This window comes from Pollicipes pollicipes, unplaced genomic scaffold (assembly GCF_011947565.3).
Source record: "Pollicipes pollicipes isolate AB1234 unplaced genomic scaffold, Ppol_2.1 Scaffold_4219;HRSCAF=4965_pilon_pilon_pilon, whole genome shotgun sequence".
NCBI classification, from domain to species: domain Eukaryota; kingdom Metazoa; phylum Arthropoda; class Thecostraca; order Pollicipedomorpha; family Pollicipedidae; genus Pollicipes; species Pollicipes pollicipes.
This window is the reverse complement of record NW_023596448.1, coordinates 34459339-34482935: the sequence shown is the minus strand read 5'-3', so window position 1 is coordinate 34482935 and position 23597 is coordinate 34459339. Positions and strand designations below refer to the sequence as shown.

General features: G+C 51.4%; 1 protein-coding gene across 1 annotated transcript in view; it reads right to left on the bottom strand.

Annotated features, from left to right (window-relative positions):
• Positions 1 to 23597, bottom strand: part of LOC119095242 (uncharacterized) — a 232963-nt gene that overhangs the window by 14603 nt on the left and 194763 nt on the right. The window contains exon 7 of the mRNA XM_037218109.1: positions 8934 to 9054. Coding sequence (XP_037074004.1) covers positions 8934 to 9054 — 121 coding nt within the window. The remainder of the gene's footprint in view (positions 1 to 8933; positions 9055 to 23597) is intronic.

Below are 23597 nucleotides of genomic sequence, written 5' to 3'. Positions count from 1 at the left end.
TATCTGGATTGATGGCATGCCGATTGATGGCATATCTGGATTGATGGCATGCCGATTGATGGCATATCTGGATTGATGGCATGCCGATTGATGGCATATCTTGGATTGATGGCATGCCGATTGATGGCATATCTGGATTGATGGCATGCCGATTGATGGCATATCTGGATTGATGGCATGCCGATTGATGGCATATCTGGATTGATGGCATGCCGATTGATGGCATATCTGGATTGATGGCATGCCGATTGATGGCATATCTGGATTGATGACATGCTGATGTTCGTCACGTTCGTCGTTGACGATCGTTTTAATTGAAATTTCACCGCGATCACCGTCCCAGGCCGTCCACACACAACGCGCCGCTCGGTGTGTTCACGCCGTATGCTGCTTAAAATCGAGTCCTGTCATCAAACCGATAACGAGAAGAGCCGAGCTAGGCGAAGACCGTCAGGTGGCGAGGCCCCGGGCCTGGCTCGGGTCCGGTGCAAGGCGGGCTAGCGTAGAGTGCAGGGGCGTGTGGACGCCAGTCCGGTACACGGCGCACATGTGGGCAGACTTGCGATGCGTTTACGGCAAGCCGTGTGCGGCAGGGCGCGTGCGCGGGTTATAGAAAGTGCGAGCTGCTGCAGCGGCTTCCCATGCACTTACGGAGAGCGATTAAACATATAAATGTGAAAATTTTGTGGTGCATACATAACGAGGATCTATCAACGGAAACTGCGTAATAATCTAAGGAGCAAATATAAATACGTACGTTGGTCTTTTGGTCCTCAATTGATTTTTGTAGACAGCCGCACTTCATAGATGGATGTACCAATCGCAATCTTCCTCGAAATTTTATCATGCGACGGTTGCGGTTTTGTGACGATCCACGACAGGTGTAATCTTACAAACATCTCTCGTTCATTTCGACGCCTTAAGGCCAAACCATCGAAACTGTGCCGCAAGGCTCGAGCAAGGCACTGATAAATTACTCATCCACATTCGAAAAGACTGCATATTATGCGGACAATGTAATTTGCTCCGTTTCCTCAGTACGTGAGAGCGTTACAAGAGAAACGTGCACATGAGGGTAACAGCGTAAAAACACTTGCTGGACCAGTTGTGGGTCACAGGGATGTGAGTCGATGTTTCTTTGGTGGAGGCGGTGTTATACACTGACTCCAACGAGGCCCGGCCCTTTGCAAAGCGAAGCAAGAGAAAGCCAGGCGCGTGCCTAAAATTTTCCTCAGAGGCGTGAGGGGTGGGGCGGAGGTGGGGGGGGGGGGGGGGGGGGGGGGCACATGTAAAATTGCCTCCGAAGTCTTGTTAATTTGGGGAAATTCCCGCAAATCACACGATATGAAGTGAAAGACTTTTGCTCGGGAGGATAACACTCCATGTCATTGGGTTACGTCCTTGTTAGTGAACTGAACGTCGAAGAAGTCAACCATCGCACCTGTCGTTTCCGCATTGCACGGTCAATGGTCGGATCTATGACGTGTAACATGCCTGTACATGAAGCGGGTAGCAGGCGCAAGCGGCAAGCAGCATATGCCTGAAAACAATTCAACGATACGCTTCACTGAAGGTAATAATGCAATTTTGTGCAAGAGCGTTGTTATCTCCCACGGTCATCTCTCGATATGAGCCGCATTTAGCCCTCACGACTTCACTAAACATCCCTGTGCCAGGGTCGCATTTTCATAACGCAGTTCCACACTTAAAACTTCGCGCGAGGAAATACAGCAGCCTAGAAAAATACCAGCCTCGCCCAGGCCGAGGGGCGTGGCATGCCCTGAGGGCAGGAAACCAGCGATCCCGCGTGCCCGCGCTGTGGCTGACAATGGCCCTGGGACTGGACGGGTGGCGGCGGTGCGGGGTCACCGCTTGCCAAAGGTGTCCCAGCTGCTATGTTCGACCTGTGATGAGTACGACCTGCAGGCAGCGAGCTGGATATTGTTGGGCGTCACGCCCCAGTACGCCCACACACAACATGTAATAGCTAATTACGACGTCTGGCAATCTGGGCAATAGGCGCCAGACTATTCCTGTTTTATTAGTTTTGGGCGCATTGGTCTGCCATCACCGACGTTTGCAAGTCATGGCCTTTGGAACCTGCATTAGCCGCTTTGACAGCCGCGTTTTCTTGAAGCAGACAGACGTCTTGTCCCCGTCGTGTTTAATCTGGGCTTGACACCTGTAGGCTATTATAGAGAAGGGCGAGCCCGACAGACTGACGCAAGTAGTCCGAATTCCACCGTCTGTTGGTCGCACTGCTCTGCGCCCAGCGTCATTTACAGGGGTTACGTGCAGAAGCCTTCCCATTACCCGTGCAAAGCTCGACAACTGCGAATTCCTAGCACGAGCGTCTACGCCCCTCGCAGTTCTGCCTCCGCCGTCATGTGATTGGCATAGCTAAAAGGGCGGAGCAGAAAAACCATCTAACTCTGACCTCCACGCTCAGCGCGGCATCTGCACCCGGCTCACAGCTGTGGATCCCGAAATCCGCCGCACCGCAACACGTTCGACGGCTGATCATTGTTGAGGCCGCCGTTCAATTGGACGGCATCATTTATCATGGGGTTTGCGGCCGCTCCCAGGGCAGTGGGAATGACAAGTTATGCCGCATGGCGACGACGCGAGGCGCCTCGAAGGAGCTGAGCAGGCCTGAGCAGCCATAACTACCCCGCCGGAAACCGTCTGAAATTCGGCCAGCCCCGTTCTGTTGCAGCGGCTGCTGGGGCGGAAGCATCATCAATCTGTCCGAGGGAGGGCGCCGCATAAGCGATAGCACGCCGCGCGGCGCGCCCCGGCCAGCCCGAAACAAAGACGCCGTGGGGCTACGGCGACCGAGCTGGTACGGCAATCGCTTCGGCGCAGCGGTGCCTTGCCGAGTATACGACGTGTTGTATGTGTATGCAGGGCTGGAAAACTTTGCGTCTTGGTGTCGAAAGTGCGACGTGCATGCGGCTGAGTGCTGGGTAGATTGGCTCTTCACAGTCCGATTTCAAAGCTCGATTCACCGCACCCGTGGATTATGACGTCCAATGGGACCAACTTTTTCCATTGGACATCCTGTTCATCAGTGACGTCATTGTTATTCTAATTACGGCAGACCGGAGGCCGAGCGCTTTTTACTTTGAGATGTGTTAAGATTCCTGCTTAAGCAGCTCGGCCCGCCGTCAGGATTTTATATGCTTTATATCTTTACAACCACTGTTCGCAGATTTGTAACGGCTTAATAAGCAAGGAGCGTATTGCTAATCAGGTTCAAGGTTTGTGCCCTAAAAACTACTGTTCCGTTGCATGCTAGCTGTTTGATCAGGCGTGTGTTCGTGACGCGCTGCTGCATCATAACATTTGCACCTGCCCCATTCAACAAACATGAAGAACGCAAATTTGAGTTCACATGTTCTGAAAGTTTTTTTATTTCGCAAAAACAAACTTGAACGGGATGGAAAGCCGGTTTCGATGTCCCGGCATATCGATGCTGGGTTTGAACGAAAAGCGGACATCGATGTCCCTGCATTGAAGCGACACAAGCGTCATAATTTTGGAGGCGAACATTAGCAGCTCGCAAACTGCAATGGGCAAGGCCGTGTACATGAAATATTGACCCGCAAATACCGGCACACTTGCATTACCGTTCGCGTTGCTCCCAGCCGCAGTAGACTCGCGGTTTAAACGGTTCCCTTGACAGTCGACGAAGTTGACCTCGAATCGCTGAGAATTCCAGCCGCGGTCCGCACCTCCCTGGTGCCCCCAGTCGACTTCCGCGAATCGTACGTGGCCGCGAAACTTATCTCTGATTAGTGCACGTACGCCAGCACGGGGTCAAGTTCAGGACGGGGGTCGGCGTAGCGCCCCACCCGACGAGCGATGTGGCGATCACCCCACGGCATCGGCCTTGGGAATTAAGGACCTAATTTGCGAAGACCAAATTGCCGCAAATGGACTGGAATTTACGGTCCCGGACGGCGAGCATCGATCACGTCGACGAGTTAGCGACTCATTTGGCAGATGCGATTTGGTTGCCGCTAAGTAAACACAGCGACCACAACGCCAAAGCAAGGACAACCGACATTTGGGGAGTTATTGCGATATATTCCCGGAGTGGATCTGAACTGTATGCATGGAAGTCCAAATGGCCAAGGTGGTGTTGATAGTATAATTTGAGTCGTCGAGAAGCCCACTGGTTCTACGAAGGCATATCTTACTAATAATAAACGACTTTTGTGCCTTTATGCTGTAGCCTTCCAGTTAAGGTATTCTTAAAAAGGGAACGTTCCGTCACAGTTTTGATCGTAAGGGTAGTTAATTGTAAAAATTAACTTGAAATTGCTTCCCTCCTAAATGCAAACGGGATTGACATCACTTCTAAACTAGACTGAAATAAAGAACCGATGACCTTGTTGCAGTCCAGCTGGTATCTGATGCCGTTGTCACGATTTGCTTCCCTGAAAACACCATTTTTATTATATTTAAATCTGTTCATGCTGCTTCCATAAAATCTCACTCAAGCTTACAACTTATCTCATGACTTATGACTCATCATCATGACTTAATTTTTCCAGATGCTGACTGTCAGGAATGACAATGCAAGCAACCCGCTAGTTTATTCATACAACGCACATCTTCCTGCTGCGAAGACACCATGAAAACACTACGTCATGGAGCTGCAGCCACGTGTAATCATATTGTCAGCACCCAAATGGTCAAGCAAAAGTTTCTATTTCTTGCCTAGGCTGAGATTCGGTATGCCTAAGGTTAGCGTAAACGAGGCTCTCTTTGCCATCTGGTCAAGCACAGATGTAGACACGAAAAAATGGTCAAAGTCGATTGGCTGATCCCTGGTCGATCCCGTAAACCACCCCCCCCCCCCAAAAAAAAGAATTTCAGTAGGTAGCGTCAACCAAGATATACAGGCGAATTGCGGCGCAGTTCCGCCAAAAAAAAGAACGCATCGCGCAACGCACGTAATGCTCGGGCCGTCAGACCTTTCTTCAATTGCCGAGCTAGTCGACCGCGCGTCGTTTTTCTGCATGCATCGAACACGGCTTCCATTTGCGCCAGGCAGACAGGCCGGATTCGCTTAACTAATCACGTATCTACGGTGCCACAATCGTGGCAACGCCGATCCGCCAGATTTAGTGGCAACGCTCCCCGTGGCCCGCCGGCCGCCACGAGCGCCATCCGTTCTCCCTCCCGCGCGCGCCCAAAAAAACGGCACACGATAACCTGCGGGACACCTCATCCGTCTTCGGGCCGACAGGGGAATCACTGCACACCGAGCGCCCTTCGACGAGCGGCGAACACTGCGTGTGCATGTATCCCAGTCCGGTGCGGCGAGATGACACAATTGGCAGCGGTGGGAAGGTGGAACGGAAATTTGAGTTCGAATCCGGCTCATGTCTGAAGTATTTAGCTGACTATCGCGACAATCGATCTCGTGATGTCAGTACTCAGGTGCTTTTTACCGACATATGTCACATATCCACTGCTATTATCAACGCAAATTATCGTCGTGTTGATCATTAACGGTGACATGTTATGATCCTAAATGATTGCGACTACCGATAAGTCCAGCAGCCGGTGCCAGCTTCTTTCACGCTTGTTGTTATCCTCGTGTGGCCATGAGGTGCCATGGTGTGTGGCCATGTGGCCATGAGGTGTCGCGTTTCTTCTCTGCGTTCACGATCTCGTTCCGGCGGCTAGCCAGGTGCTTACCTTCTGGGATCTCAGCTTTCAACACAAGAAACGCTCACGTAACCTACATTTGACATTCGGATTCCGTTTGGCATTTAAAGGTTCCTTTTAAGCACGTGTCCGTGATAAAGGCGATCTCATCGCGTTATCCAGGTCTTGCGAACTTCCGGAATTGCAAAACAAATGTTGGGTAAATGATTGCCGGGAACCTAATAACGTGAAATGCAAGCAAAAGTTTCCGACAGCCAAAGGTAAGTGGGGGGAAAGACCTCTGCAATGGCAAGAAACCAGCCGTGGGAATGCAATCAAGACGATCGGCAAGAAATACAAAACAAGTTGAAAGTCAGTGTGAAATGCCTAATTCGATCATTTCCTTGGAGCACTTGTATGAGTCCCATGCCAAAGGCGATGTCGGGTCTACACCAACCGATCGACTCCGTTTGGATCTTGACGTTGTGCGCTGGAGATAGCGTCATCCCATTGCGGACGTCACCGAAGCATCGTGACGTTATCTGCATCGTCACCAACGTCACCCTGAGATACTCCTATCCATTGAATTTTTAATTGTAGGGTTATTGGTGTGGCGACGCCCAATGACACCAATGACGTCATCACTCTTCTGACATCATTGCGCAGTTGATTTAGTTGTTATCCCTAAAATTTAACCTTTGTAGTGTCGTCACAATGCGGCACAAGCAATGTCAGTGGACCAGCTTTGCAATTTTGGGAGGAAGCAGAATACCCAGCGGAACCTATGTCTCAACCAGTGCGTTGTGTTGTACGCCAGTTGACATCGTTTGACCAAGGTACAATATTATAAAATCTTGCGTTTTATAAGCCTAGTTGTTCCAACACTGAAATGCTACTGAAAAGTACACGTTTATCTTACTGTGGTCCCCAAAACCATGATGATGTTGTGAACTTTGTTGAACGCACAACACGTGTAAGTTACGACCTTCAAAGATAACCGCCTTGACCCCTGCTGCACTGCGGGCCGTCACGTGACCGCGCTGCGGGAACCGGACACCAGGTCAGCCACCGCCTCCATAGTTTGCCGCTGGAATGCCGCTCATTCCGTCCGCGCGGGGGCTTCCTCGAAGTTCCTCTTCACGGTCCGCCGCTGGCCGGCCCGCCCGCTCCGTATACACGTCCGGCAGCGGCGCCGACCGCGGCGAGTGCGGCAAGCGTTCGGTTCTGAAGCTGACTCAATGCCATGCCGAACGGTGCGTAGGGGGCACAACTATTTAATTGATGTGGCTGGGTGGCTCTCGTTTTCCATAGTTGCTTCCCAGTTCTTCTCGTTATGAATTTCGCTTCGCATTTGAACTTGGGGAATGTTATTCGCTTAGGCAACTAATATGCATACATACTTGTGGGGCAAAACCTGCATCAGATTAACCCGTTCAAAACAATATTCATCCCTTCAGCAACATGTTCACCTCTCACCAATGCATTGCCGTTTCCACTAAGCCTTTCCAACTTTCAACATTTCCCTTACGTTAGCCCATGCATGTGTGCGACACGTACCCTGCACATGTGCACTGCATGTACAATAGCACCTGTTTAACATCCGTCCCGAACGCGGCGTGTCGGTGCGGAGGACTTGCTCGACGCGGCGGCCCGACCGGCGGGGGACGTCTGCCGTGTCCCCCGACCACTTGTCCCCGTGCCGCCGAAAGTGGCGGCCGGGCCGTCCTGCCTCGGGTCGATCGGCGTTGTTAATTATGACGACACTGTCACCGCCGCGAACGCCTGCCGAAGCAGCGCTGCCTGTGGCCGCGGCGTCGCCCTGCCGCTCATCAACCGACGCCCGCGCATGTCCGAGCCACGTCTGTCTTTGGACGGCGCCGATTGGGGGCCGCAGGGGCGGTGCTTCGGAGAGACGGGGAGGTGGTGCCCCTCGCGGATGATGCAGCTGTCTGGCCGCCCGCAACCGTGGCATTCAATGGAAAGTCTGAACCTAGAATGGCGATGGCCGCCCACTCCCATCCATCACGTGACGGCGCGGGCCCCATGGCCCGGGAGCGCCGCTGCTAGAGGATGTACGCCGACATCGCGCGGTCACTTGTCTCGCTTCCACACCTCCGGGCGTCCAGTTGTCTGCGCCGGAGTGACGGTAGTGGCCCGCGAGTGACGTGCCCTGGAGTGAGTTGGCACGGCGGATGTCGGAAGTCCAGATGTGAAGTGTCAGAAATCCAAACGTCGAAGTTGGAAGCCCAAATGTCAGGCGTCGTGAGCCGGAACGCAGAGTGTCAGGCGTCTGGACGTCGAATGTTGAGTGAGAGCTCGGAGCGTTGTGGAAATTCCTACAATCCAAAACTTTCAGTGTTTGATATTGAAAGTCCAAACGTCCTAAGTAAGCGTATTCCGGTTATATGATGATAACAGCGCATCACAATCGAATCATTCATCGCAAAGCCCAGAAGCTTCTATTCCGAGAGAACCCAAAAGGCTGATGCTGGATGGATGGGCCGTGGTAAGTACTGTCGGAGAAACTCTGTAACAAACAATTTTTTTCGATGAGGAGATTAATGCAACATTACACCACATATGCCAGATCCTGTATCTCGAATCACCTTTCATCAGAGCCAGCTCCTAGATCTTGAAAGTTTTCCTCCAAATTTCCCGGTGGAACCGGCTACTTGAAGGCAGGTACTTTGCAAAGCTGCATGCCAGACTCTAATCACCCCAGACACCCACTCGGCGCTGAGTCACGTACCTCAACCGGTCGGTGCCCAAGATCTGAAACCTCATTCTTAACTGAGGATGCGTATTACTGAGGCAACGTTGACTCCAGTCCAACGACATTGAGCAGAAGCCATCCCGTCTTCCTAGCGTTCATCGTTTAACCTTAGCTCGTTCGCGAAACTCTTCGCGAAGCGCAAAGCATCTAGCAAAAGGCCAAACACCTAGCAAGACACGAAACACCTAGCAAAACGCGAAACACCTAACGAACTGCGGCACACCTAGTTCACCACCGTATCTCAATGTCCAGCGCCTTCCTCACAGCGCCTGGACCGCAGGGTCAGGGCTGAGTTAGGAGCGGGACTACTCACCGACGACGCTCAGCTCACCTGGACCGCAGGGTCAGGGCTGAGTGAGGAGCGGGACTACTCACCGACGACGCTCAGCTCACCTGGACCGCAGGGTCAGGGCTGAGTGAGGAGCGGGACTACTCACCGACGACGCTCAGCTCACCTGGACCGCAGGGTCAGGGCTGAGTGAGGAGCGGGACTACTCACCGACGACGCTCAGCTCAATGGGAAAGCTGGTGAGTGGCGTGGTCGGCAGCTGGCAGCCGTAGGTGCCGGCGTCCCTCGGCTGCACGTACTTGATCCTGAGCACCCACTCGTCGCTGTCCGGCTGAGGGAAACAGGAAACGAATACTGAGGCCTTCAGCAACAGGAAACGGAAGACCGAGGCCTTCAGCAACAGGAAACGGAAGAATGAGGCCTTCAGCATCAGGAAACGGAAGAATGGGGCCTTCAGCAATAGAGAATGAAAGACTGGGGTCTTCATCAGCAGGAAACGGAAGACTCAGGCCTTCAGCATCAGAAAACGGAAGACTGAGGTCTTCAACAATGAAGAGCGGAAGACTGGGGTCTTCCGTTATCGCTTGACACTGCCCGGCTTTCGACAACAGGAGGCGGATGACTGAAGTGGGTACATGAACTATAATTTTGAACTCGATACAGCAGCGCACGGCTCACTGACATAATGAATAGATCGATTTTGCACCAGATTTTGCAGCATATGCACTCAACTTGCAGTATACATGACAAAGTATTTGGCAAAATTATCCGAATCCTGTAGCAGGTATGGAACACCCAAGTACGGTGAACTCGATGAAGTTGCCAGAAGGGTACACCCAGGATAAGAAAAAGGGTCCATAAGTTCTCAACCTGACGACGAAATACATTCCCCTCTTTTGGCTGTGTTTTTAGGGACCTGGTATGCTTCACTTAAGACTTGCTAGAGTTGTGTGACTTCGTCCAATATCTGTCGCACGATTCGCGCATGTTCAACCGGTCATGACGACGATTTCGACCTCCTTTTGTGCACGTATTTGGTGGGCTAAGATCTACAACATCGACATTTTACGTGGCTGCATTCTCGTTTTCAAGTGAGTTAGAAAAACGGAGATATTTCGGAATGGGAATGACGTCAAGATTTCATCGCGCACAGCTGTAGGAGCTTCAGCAAGCGATTTTCAGGTGTATCCTCTTCGAAATGCCTCGATGATGCATTGGATGCCGAAGGGTAAGCACAACTCTACTGCGGCGATGATACAGTGCGCTTCCACACTGCTTAGAAGGTGACTTGAGCGAGATCGTTAGAATCGGCTTATCACTACCTGCCTACTGATGGCAGACAGCACAGGACTTTTCAGGGTCTTCAGCAACCCTTATCGTTTCTCTGCTTTGACCAACAGGGAGGAGGGCACCAGGGTCGTCGGTGACTGTTCATCAGTAAGGGACTGAGGTTTCCAGCACACACCCGTCACTGCCCATATGTGGCAGACAGGGAATAATGGACTGATATCTACCCAGGGCCGTCACTGGAGAATATCCAAACCTAGCCGTTGATCGGGAACGCACTTCGCGCATTGACAATAGACGCGTTTGTTGAATTGCCACAGCCGTGGCGATTCGCTGTACAAACTGACACCTATTTCCACGAACTGTGCCGGCGTAAGCCACAGAAGCGCTCCACCCAAATCGACGTCAAGGCCACATCGGGGACGGCAGTCTTCGCTGGCTTTGCCGCAGCTTGAGGTGGATTTTGGATTTGCAGCAGCGAAAATAGCACCGGCTCCTGACAGGCACGGTCACGTGTTTTGTATCCGCCCGAAGGCTGTCGCTCACAGGTGCTGGGGTGCGCTGGAGCCTGATGTGTCGATCGTTTGGCGTTTGTGGACTGTGACGAGTACAGTGCGACCCCACGCCCTGACGTGCGACCTTTGGTCGCGGTTGGGGATATGTGTCCGTGAACTATGACCCTTGGTTTTGTCATTTGTACGTGGGCATGGAATTTATGGCTGCGGACAGTGTCCATGGCGTGGAGTGAAGAGACATTCAATACACAACAGCGAAACAGGCTGATTAAGATTGGAATCGTTTACCTTTGAACAAGGCGCACTTGCTGTGAATAGTATCGTAACGTCCACCGTCCATGTTGCAAATATTAGTGACGCACTCGTCTCCGACGGTTTCGGTGTGGTGTGACGTTTCCGAGCCACACCACACCGCAGCTGTCCAACTATGTTAGCGGTGTTTTCACCAACGAGAACACTCAAACAGACTAACCTATTGACTTTAAATCTCTCGCTGGTGCGACACAGACGGAGAAATAATTTGGCTCACCCAAACAATCAGATTGCAAAACTTCATCTGCGACAAGGTCAAAAGAAGCAGATTAGTTTGTTCAGTCTGACGAAGTGTCTTTTCACTCGGTGATTTGTTCACGTCTGACGATGCCAACCGAGTTCAGACGCTAAGAGCTTGTCGTTTGATGAACGGCCTCGTCATAGGGATGGATGGGAAGCATCACGACCACTGAGCTTTGTTCGATTTCATACGGGCCTGTTTCCGAGCCGCACCACAGCCATCGCTGTCTCCAATAACAACAAACATACGTCATCTTCACCTAAAAGGGAGAAAGGTCCTGAGCAGATGACCATCGGCTGAACAGCATTAGCCCGGCATTTTTTCGTCTCAAATGTGCAGTTATCACGCCCAAAATCCTGCTTCCTGCTCACATATACGATACGAGGCGTCATCCAAGCGATTAACCACCTTTGAAGATGGGCCAAATATTATATTTATATATGATATGTGTCATAGCATGCATTTCATTTGAATGCAATATCTAGTTATTATACGGTTGTAACAGATGCTGTTCTCGCAATCCTGCTCTCCAGGGTAATTCTAGCCAGGGAACCAAAGCACCACCGACAGTATTTGTCGACGTCAGGATCTTGCAGGCGTTACGTAATTCACTCAAAATGTGTTGATTATGGAACACATTTTCCTGCTTTAGATGTCATCAGTCGATGACGTTCTCAACGAATATGAACCTAACGTTAGGCCTCTTGTCAGAAAGGTCAAAAGCTGACGTGAAAGACTTCTTAACGGAGAACAAGCTGTTGTATATATTTATATACACACATATACACTACACACTATATACACATGCATGCATATATATATATATATATATATATATATGTATACAAACATACACATATATAGATATACTTTATATATATATATATATATATATATATATATATATGTAAGGGATATATCATATACTTTTCCGTGCGTGCGCTGATTCCCGAAAAACCGAATCAAAGGTTTGGGCTATGATCTTCAAAAAATGACGCCTGATATCTCCTTTTAGATTTCCCTTCTGAAATGTTGAAGACGAATGATCATTTTTAACATACGACATCGACATATCCCACCGTTCGTTTGTGATTCGTTGAGTGCGCTTCCTGTAGTCAATAGCAACAAATAATTAATACAAATGCATTACAAACATAACCTTAAATACATGGATGGTTTTCCAGCAATGACAGAACGCAGCGGAGAGTAAGGCATTGCACCACAGACGACAGGCCATTGGAGACGACCCACGCGGAGGGGGGGGGGGGGGGGCACTGAAATAGCTGAAGGAGTTTCTGTTGCGCGCTCGCCGCTGGGCTGCAGGTGGCAGCTGCTTGCATGGCCTGACCTGCACGCAGCCTCGGGCGAGCGGCGCGGAAATGGCACCGTCACGCTACTGGCCTGACCTGACACGAGTCGTTACGCCACTGACAGTCGGGACAGTGTGGACCGAGGCGTGTCGTTTGTCTGCCGCCTTGCGCTGTGAACGTGTAGCAACGCCCCTGTCCCTGGGCTCTCTAGCACTGCAAGCATTCCTGAGTCGAACGCCGGGGCCGAGCTCCAATTGAAACGAGCCGTGACCGGAAACCCACCCAAAGCCTACAATGCTGGCTGCAAAGCGTATCTCACGCCTGAGCAGCGTTCCGACGCGGTCCTCAGGATTCAGCTGGGTTCGTATTTACCTAAAAAAAAGTACATGACTGAAACAATTCGCGAAGATTTGGCGCTGTGAGATGTGTAGGCACCAGAAACAGAAACAGATGGTTCCAGAAGGCAGAGCTACAAAGAATGGCACTCTCAGAAAAGGGTAATTTCATAAAGGCATATTTTATCTAAATATAAGAGCTTTTAGACGACAGACATCCCGAGAAAACCCACGCCCCCTGAAGGTAAACATTCCGAAAGTACAAACATTTCCTTAGAACAAACGTACCCTGAGGACAGGCGTCCCCGGAGAGAGCACGTCCTAGGAGGTCATACGTGCTCGGAGGAAGCACGTCCCTGGGGGAAAGACGTCGCCGGAGGACATACGTTCCAAGAGGACGTACGTCCGCTGAGGACAGACGCCTCCTGAGAACAGGCGTCCCCGAGGGCATGAGTCCCTAGAGAACGCACGCCCCTGAGGACATTGTCCTCGGAGGACATACGTCCCCGGGAGGCGCACGTCCCGCGTGGGTGAGATTGCGCGCCAGCAACGTCAACGGCGTCGGCAGCCGCGGGGAGGCGTCAATACGGCCGATCGGCGGTCAGCGGCTCCCAACGGACGTCAATGCAGCTCATCGGCGATCGACGAAAGCTGACAGCCGCTTGCCGCCCCCAATGGCCGGTCGGTCACGACCACGAACCACGCCCGTGACCTGTTGGCGGCCAAGGCTGATGACCGTGAGTTGGTTCCGGCTTCGGCCTTAGCCCGTGAGACGGCCATGATCGCTGGCTGCGCGCATGTTCGGTCACTAGCCACGTCTGAGACCCAAAACGCTCAGGGAGTCCGTCATGGTCATGTGTCGCGGCTGCAAGCTGGCCGGGTCTTGCTCGCAGCTGAGGCGGCCCGCGAGCCCTGGATCCCAAGCTCGAGAGATCGTCTGAGCCGTAAATCTTAGCCAAGAGCGGTCTGATAAGCCAGTTGTAAGCCATTGGTTGTTTTGGACAGGAAACAACAACCATGACATTGTCTGAGCGGAAATATATGGGCGTGGCGTGCAGTCCAAACAGTCACTCTGTTTATTGTTTGGTCTCGACCGTAGGTAAAGACCATGGATTTATTGAGCAGCATTCACCATTACTGCAAGTTGCCATGGTTGCATGTCTTTGCCATCGGCAGCTCCTGACCATGCTTCACGCTTGCAAAACAGTGACAACCTTACGCCACTTTCTTTGGGCAGCCCTTCGCCGCAACGTCAGCGGCATTTCACGGTAATTCGTACGCCATTACCAGCCAGCGAGGAGCGCTGGCTAAAGCTTCCACCGGGGCAGCGAATGGGGCTCGGCGCGGAGCCGTGTCGACGCTCCGCCCGGCCGTCACGGCAGCGAGTCACGGTCGCGAATCGGTCACGGCCGGCGTCACGGTCGCCGGTCACGACCGCGGGCCTCGGCTCCACGCTCCATCGATCCGCCCGCCGGAGGCCTCCCGCCCGCCCGACCCGCTCACCGCCGGGGCGCGTCGTGACGAGTCGACGAGTCGACTCAGGTCACAGGTCACAGGCCCAGGCAGCGACCTGTGACCCGCTGCCGCGCGACGTTCGCGACGCGGTCAGACGCGGCCTTTGACTGCGCGCCGACTCCGGTGAGACCGCACCCGCTGTTTCCATACCGTGCGGCACCTGGCGTAATTACACACCGGTGTAAGGGGCTATCATACCCTGTTGTAACGCGTTATACGTTGGTGGGATGTGACACTAAGGGTTGTCATCACACTTCAGTAGCAACCAGTGTGCAGCCATCTCGTGAAGGGTTGTCAGCGCTGCTGTGGGGGGCTTACATGCTGCTGTAAGGGGTTAAATACGCTGGTGTAGCCTGCTTTGAGTGGGCGCCCATAGTTGCATGCGTTCTAGGGTAATCCTCAAGCAGGCAAAATACCGGTATGCGACTGCACACTGGTGGCGGATGTAATCACACGCGTAACCGGGCGGGTGAACAAGCACACCGTGTGCTTACGCAGCTCGCTTGTGTTAGAGTCCGTGTTCGTGCTATTCATGAACCATTCCAACAAGCGAGTTATGGTTTGATTCGGTACCATAACAACATAAGTATGAGCCCAATATTACAACATGACGACGTGACAGCATTCGCACGCATCAATTATCCCATCTTTCACACAACTTCTTCAAAAACAAAATCATTAACCGTCAAAACATGTTATACAGCGGCAAACAAGCAATAAACACCATCGCAACCGGCTAACGACCAGTGCAAGTCGCAAACTCGCTGCATTTCATTCAGACTCATACGGCAAGTGCCCAGTAAACGCTGATTACAAATCCAGTAAATGCCGATTACAGGCTGGCATTGGGAATACGGCAAGCAGCATGAACGCCTGGTCGGGACTGACAAGCGTTTGCCCAGAAGGGAACGCAAGCAGGCCTCAACGCAGTTTCACGCCACTTGCGAGGTTGCATTCGGAAGGTGGATCGTGCCCGTTGAAAGGCGCATGCATCGTTACAGATTGCGGAACAATTATCATCGAAGGGTTTCAAAGTTTGCATTTCCGGTGAATTGCACAGCTGGCGGCATCCGGATATTGGTCAAAGCGGGATAAAGCTGCGTCGCCTGGATAGCCTCATACATTTTTGTGGGCTGTTGCATAACACCATATGGCCCCGAAATCAAACCGCGGCTGATCTGCCGCGCGGACGCCGCCGGGCGTTCACCCGCACTAAAGCGGAGCAGAAATAACTGGATCAAACCGGAGCATCACGCGCCGAGCGGACTGGCAGGACTTGATTGGACGCCGGCGGCGGACGCGCCGCGCGCAGGCCACACCCACCGCGCGCGGTGCGCCGCACCACTCGGATGCCAATCAGGTTAGCCGTTCAGTAATCCGACTAACTGATCGGAATCGGCCGCCGTGCAAGGTGGTCACAATTGCCGGCGCATTGGGACGGAGGTTGGTGTTCGACGCGTAAGGGGAGGGGAAAAAGATATTGTGGTGGCCATGTTGATGTCCGTGCCAATCATATTGGGAAAACAGAGTGAGGAGAGTGGCGGCAAAGCGACAAACTGGAGATGTCGCAATTTTGTTGGGGCTCTGACATGAGATGCTATCAAAGCTGTCGCCTAGTCAGTGAGAAAATGCTAGACTGTCACCCTTTTTACACGCGTCAAACGTTTGCTACACGTAAAATGAACTACGGCAAATTCCACGACAGTCGGTAGTCCCAGTGAACCGCAGTCAGGGGTTCAGATTCGCAGCTCTATTTTCATTCTACTGAACGCAATTGCGGACTAAAAAGGTGGTCATCGCACCGACTTTCTAGGAAGTCCTTCGCTATGTGCATAGCAACATGTTTCAGATATACTGTACATTTCGACTCGGTTGTCATCTTTAACCCTCTCGGCCGATATTGCTTATTTCAACACCTTTGCTCGCAATGTCATCTCAAAGCAATAATTGAGTCAGCTCGCGACGGCGGTGCCGAGTCCAGACTGACTGGCTGAAATTGCGAATTTCAGTCCACTTAGTCGTAATTGTTTGCAAGGGGAGCGCTCACATTATTACCAGTCCGCGTGGGTGGCAATACGGAATACATGTATGCCTGGCCGACGGTGTGGAATACCTGTATGTCCGGCTGGTACTGAGCGTCGGACATACCACTCTGGTGCACTCTGGTGTCGACCATCAGACATACCACCCTGTTGCACATTGGTATTGAGCACCAGACATACCACTGGTGCACGCTGGTGTCGACCATCAGATATACCACCCCTGTTGTACACTGGTATTGAGCTCCAGACATACCACTCTGGTGCACTCTAGTGTCGAGCACCAGACATACCACTCTGGTGCACTCTAGTATCGAACACCAGACATACCACTCCGGTGTACTCTGGCACCGAGCACCAGACATACCAAATTGGTGCACTTTGAAATCGAGCACCAGTCATGCCACTATGGTGCACTCTGGCACCCGACCACCCGGCATACCGCCCTGCCGCATCCGAGATGCCCGGATGACCAGGTCATTTCCCAGCTGTGGTGCTGTCTACATGCCGGCAGAGCCAGAAAGCATGTTGCCGTCTCGACTCAGCGTCTCTCAAATGTCGGAATCTTTTAGCGGAACAGCTTCAGACGCCCGTCTACTGGAACCGTTCGATGAAGCGTCTGAAGGATCGGTCGGCGAACCTTGAAATCGTTTGACGTGGAGAGAATATACTTTCTTCTGCTGAGTCGCTTAGCGGAGTGCTCCACATTTGAAAGTAATGAGGCAAGCATTAGGAATGATGAAGTAATATCATTTATAACTGCTGGTATGCTTCTACGTGGAAAACTGCTCTGGACAAAACGATTTCTCTGTTTAGTCAATATGCTACTCAGTACGTCATTGTTTGATTACCTGACCGTGCATTGAACAAAATTGGTTAAGAGCCAATAGACGGCCGCTAGGTCTGGAAATGGTGCTTGCGAACGCCAGCTATGAACGACTGGGCAATTCTATTTTTATTGGTCTTGATCGCTACATGGCTAATGGAATGACAGGATTTCGTCTTCGCTGGTTTGTAGCTCAGGAACTAGGGGGGTTTGGGTCTTAAGGAGGGCAGGGCTGTGAGCTACACTGAATAATAATATATGTGGCTATTCCAGTTAAAAAAACATACAGATATGGAACACTCCCTTTAAAAGCTTGTTCAGACGGTGTTGTCCCTGCCAGTGAGGCTACCGCTCTTTTGGGACTCTTCAAACAGGCTGGTAATGTGTCCCTGAAGATGCGATAAACTCTCATTCAGTTTCTCGCACCGCAGCACAAAATGCAATCAGTGAACGCACCTAGTATTAGACTACGTCACATACCATGGATCCTTTGTACTGGCATGAAATTGACCCACTTAGATTTCGGGCTCTACAACAAGGTTTTCTTCCCCCCAGCTTGGCTGGCTCATCCAGTTTCATACGCGTATTTTATCACCATGAAGACCGACCAGGCAGATTGGAAGCTGCACGTCTAGGAAAGACAGAAATATCTTGGATGTCCAATCATGGTCGTGGTTGTTGACACGCGCCCGAGCGGCCGGCTAGACGCATTTCTTTCGGGTGGGGGATTAGTTTGACCTTCCCTGAGATCTCGGGAACTAAGAAAGCTAGAAGCACCAAATTCATAGGGCATCTTGATCTGTACGTGAGCTCACTTAGGTCAAAGTTTGGAGCTCCTCACTCATGACCTTTTGGTCAAATAAGGTCAAACAAGGTCAAATTCCAGATCGGTCTCCAAAGCGCCCCCAGAGCCTAGATAATTGTTTCCAAGCTAAAGGTCACATGATGCTTTAAGGTCAGTGACCTTGTTTGACCTTTTGAAGGCCATGGTGACCAAAATTATACAAGACTGCTCTGAGTTTGGCAATTGAATAAGCGACAAAGATTACGCTAGGCAGCATGCTTCAACATGTTTATAAAAACAAAATGTTAACCTCGGTCAGTTTAGATCAATGACCTATTCTGACCTCTAAGAAGTCCATAGAAGATGCAGAATGCGATTCCTGCTGTCAACAAATTTGAAATGAGCACCAGACACTATCCAATAAGCAAGCCCTTAAGTAATACAACAGGCCGGTTTTGACCTTAGTTTGACCTTCATACCTGACCTTAGATCAACATTATATGCTCATTCAATATTTGTGTTGCCTAAGAAAACATCTCAGAGATGTATGGCTTCATCTAACACTCTGTTGTCGCATCAGATTAAACGATCCGCTAGAAATTGACTTCGCTGAAACCATGGCCTAACTTAAACCTGCTATAGGTCAGCGACCTTACAAGGTACATCTAGATCTTGAAGACCAAACGATCCACTATTTAATTGTTTATAACTATGCAAAATTTGGCGCGGCTGCGCCTTGCCGTTCGGAAGCCATTCTGGAAAGACCTTTGGGGGGGCAATGTGACCCCCACCCGAGCGCGTGTTAAAATTGGCCGCGGGAGAAGTTCATGTCTCACGTTCAACATGCTCACCGTTTAAAATTTTCGAGTTCAGCCTGGCAGTTGTGCCCTGTTTTCCAGCAAAAAACACTGATGGTAAACAGACCCATGTGAGGGAGACAAACACGGCCAGGAAGGGGGCAAGGTACCTTCCAGGAGATGCCGACTCAAACCCGTCGCCCCGGACGTGACAGTGCCGGAGGCGTCGCTCTATCGACCTGTGCACACAATGCTCCCAGCCAAATCGCCCTGTTTTGAGCGCCGGGCGGGCGCCTGACACGCCGCTATTGTTCCCAGGCGGCCGCTTTCGTCACGAGTAACGATCGTCACAAAAGACGCTCGTGCGGACCAGCAGACTCGTGTGTCACGCTGGAAGCAGCTGCGGTTTCAGCTTCCCGCCGCTGTGCATTGCCATCCTCACGACGCGACGAAGGGCGTGGGCAACAGCGAAGCAGCCCGTTAATGGCCTGGACAGGTGTGTCGCCAGATAATCCGGGAAGTCAGACCAACCACAGGTGATTGGAATGTCAGGTCGTGGCTGAGCACTGACGTCAGACATATATTGGCTAGCATGCGGCCGGCAAGGCACGCACAACGATCCAGGCATCACGCAATCACCTGCTCGCGGTCACGCGCTGAGAGAGCATAGGCGAAGACTCGAGTGAAGCAATTGTCCGACGATGACGCAATCAAGCAGTGATGTCAACTTTTGTGAGCTTCGATCTGTGTCCTTTCACATGCCACGCACACTGCAAGACATTCACGCCCGTACCTGAACAGCGCACAGCGCTCCCGTCTAATTTGGTGTCTGGCCGGCATATTATTGAAAATGACAGCTGACAGGTGAACCAGACGACATCTTAAGCTAGTGCCAGGGCCTGACATGTCTTGGTGCCATCGCACCCCGCTCGTGCCACCTCGCCACGCCTCCACGCCGCGCCTCATTTCCAAGCTTTTCGCCCCCTCTGGCAGGTCCAAACACCCCACTCCACAGAGCACCGACACAACAAACGTTTCTCGGCGGTTCCATTTCCGCCTATTTCCACGCGCTATCGCACACTAGACCCGCCCCTAACGAGCCTCTCACATCAAAGCCTCCCTCCCCGGCACGGGTGAGCTGCGAGCCGCGCCGGCCGCCGCAGCCGCGGTGAGCCGCTCGAGCCACTCGTCGGCCATTACCACCGCCGATCGGCTCCGCAAACGGCGGGCCACCAGCGCTGCTCTCCGGGGCCACCTTGGCCGACCCCCGCACCGCCCCGGGCTGTTTCGTGGTCGCCAGGGTCACGACCGGTCACGTGACGTCCCGCGAGGGGCGACGGCGGCGACGGTTAGCTGGTGGGGCTCCCCCAGTGCGGGGAGCTGGGTTGTGAGCTGTACGACCCGCACATGAGGGAAATGTCACCTGCCACATTGGCTGATGCATGACATGCAGTGAGTGTGGTTTTTGTAAACAGAAATAGCGAAGGGGTGGAGCCATTGCGTCATCACTCTGTGAGGGCATTTATAGGTGACGCGACATAAGCCTCCCAAACTTGTCGGCGCTTAAGTCCGCTTGCTTTTCCTTGAGAGTGCTACGAAATGGAGGATATGATTATGTGGGTATTAGGTATATGGGTACGGAAGAATGTTGCATTCTCAGTTTGGATTATATTCCTTTACCGGCACTCTGCGCAAAAGACAGCAGCGTTGTTTGTAAGTTGCTCGACAATTGCGCCTTTGAGGCATCACTAAGGTGAACATGACCAGTCTATCCAAACACGGGGCGTAATTTTGTTGCCATGGAACATAATTATGATATTGCATACCATAAACCATGGTGCATCCATTTATTAGCATATTTCCAAAGTGCAATGTAACCTGAGGTTAATGATATAAGCAGGTGTGCCGGCTACTAAAACCAGAAATATTAAGATATGGCTACCAAAATAGTATGATGATGCATACCCTAGAATTAGTAAGCTTTAGCTTCCTACGTATGATGCTATGGTGTCATGCTATATCGCCATGTTCGTATGTTTGGAAAACTGCTGGCTCATTGTGGTGGTCGGCGAATGGTGTTTGGTGCTGATCATCATGGCATGACTATTTGCAGCTGCGTCTTAGAGCAGCAGAGAAGTGCAAATATGTTTGCGTTAAAGCTTTTTAAAAGCTTCTTGACTCATTCGTTCACCTCCTGTACAAGAATAAGAACTGTGACAAGCGGCCAAGCAAATGAACGAACAAGGTCATCGGATAGGCGCGGGCATGACCATCCGGGGGCCCGTGGACGGTACAGGTGTGAAACGGTTACCGTGACGGTCCCTGACCCCACCTGCGCCAGTACATCCTGCCTCCATATGGCGTAACTCCTGTGAGCCGTCGTTTTTTACCGCCGCGAATTCCAGAGGTAGTGCTTGTACGCCAGCTCAAGACCGCCGCCAAGCGACATGTCTCTGACGTTCACCACTGGGCTAAGCGTCTGCAATCACATACCTGCCATGGACATTGACATCAATGCCGGTAATGACACTGTCCAGACCGAGCACACCGCATGTCAAGCTGGCCGGGTATGAGCGCGACTGGCGAGCGCTCGGAGCGGCATTGGATAGCTGTCATACGGCTCTTCGTAGGGCGAGCACTGCATTACTGTGCAGACTGACCCGGCACTCACCAAACCGCACACCATAACGACCCCGAATGACGTGGACGTCTCATAAATAACGAGATAGCGGAAGCTCTATCACAGCAATCAGCAGTGAAATACGGTCTGTCGTTATCAGACGTAGCAGTGAGCAAAATAAATCGGAAGGCATGACATCGATGATTATGTTGCGACCTGGATCTTCGCCACACAAGATCGACAGGCAGGTCTCACAATGCATCATTGAGACGACAGCGACGTGACAAACAGAACCGTTAAATAGAAACTAAATATCAACTGCAAATACAGCACGTAAAGTGGCCTAACCACGTGGAATAAGATAACAACAGAAAAGAACTTTCCGAAACGGAGCAATGCATCATGTAAATTTAAGAGCCCTCACAGAAACTGTATGACTGTCTGGCTGTCTGACTGACTGGCTGTCTGACTGTCTGGCTGTCTGACTGTCTGGCTTTCTGACTGTCTGGCCGTCACAGGGACTGCCTCACTGCTTCCTAACTTAAGCAGCGTTGGCATAGCAACAGCGGGGAGTGACCATGCCCCTTCAGGACGGCCCGAGGTCAGCCCTGAGGGCGATTGGCGACCGCGAGCTGGCGCGCAGCAGCGGACAATCGGCATGGTTCAGGTCTGAATCGTCAACGTGTTCGGACGAATGGTCCCTTTTTGGGAGCGGCCAACATGTATACAAGAAGGTACTTCTGAAGCGATCAAAATGTATACATTCCCTGAAGGTTTTCCAATCAATTTTGTTGCCCACAGCGTCATGGATTTGCGCCTCACATGTACGGAAATTTTCATTTGTGGCATGCCACGATGAGCGTCGGCCACTCCCTGTGTACTAGATACTCCACGCCCGACTGGTAGCTGGCTGGCATCCGTCGGTGAAGAGAAGAGGCCGTGACCGACAAACCACGAAACCACAGCCGACGTAACCACGGGAAACCCGTGGTTACGTCGGAGAACGGGCGTAGATCCAGCCAATTACCCAGAGATGCCATCCACGAGTCACTGGGGGCGCTTTGTATTCCACATATTTTACGCATGCAGTAACAGCCGCCCGGCGAGAGCCACCGGCCTGAGGTAGTCAGCGACCTTGTATGAACAGCCTGTGACATGTCTCGACTATTTACTTTGAATACCATCCCGGGTCATGACCAGCTGACGCCTGATCAGGAATGCCGTGACGCAGTAAAGCGATGCCATATGATTAAAATGCGAGGATTGTTGGATGTCAGGGCAGTTGGGAATCCAGCCGGTCATTTATCAACGCACTTGAATCAATCCATAAGATCAAAATATTAGAACCGTTCAATGCAAGTGCAATAAGGAATTCAGCTGCTCACTTATCACTTCACCTGAATAAAGCCACAAGAGAAAATGCGAGAACTAATCGACACAAGTGCAACAGGAAAGAACTAGCTATGTTAATAAATGTCACATGCATGTGCCCGCTTCGTACACCGAGTTTTACATAAGTTTTTGGACTAAGCGCCTGTGGTGTGAAGTCATCTTTGCACATGCATCATATCAACTAATGTGACATGATGAGCCTCGCATGGTGCCTGATAACATCTTCCTTGAACTTAAGCTGAATATGATACTTTTATTTCTATTTTTTATTTAATTAGTTCAAGGCTCCATTCGACCAGCCAGCCAGCTCCGACGACCGAGCAGACGGCTGGTGACTATGGTATTCCGATCCAATCAGGAAGAAACCATCACGTTGCCTGTTTACATCCCTGCACTCTATGAGGTCATCAGTCTCCCTTCTAAGCGTCAAAAATGTGTTGTTGGAACCAGTGAAACAATTTTCCTTGAAAACATTTTGTCATGAGGCGCTCCTGTGCCAGTAAAATGATATTTTTCTCAATAAAAGTGTTAGAGGCACCGAGAGTCATTTGAAAGGCGAATGGCTGATACGCTACATGGATAGAGATAGGGCTGTGAGCTATAGAAGCCTACAGAGAGTGGTATGCGGCAATCGACTAAGCGGCTCCAGGCCTCAGTGATCATTATGGGTGTTCCACTTTTTTCTTGAAGGGGGCATCTGACCTCGTCATGGATTACTAACGATGTTACTTGGTGCAAAATATTTTTATAAACAAATGCACATGCAAAACTTGAGTTTTATTTAGAAACCCATCTCAACAAATGGCGGTTCCTCTCTGCACACCCAGAGGTTCCTTACTCAAGAAAGATCTAAGGGCTCATGGTGGAGCTCTCTATATTTTGGGATTGTCTCGCCCTTCCC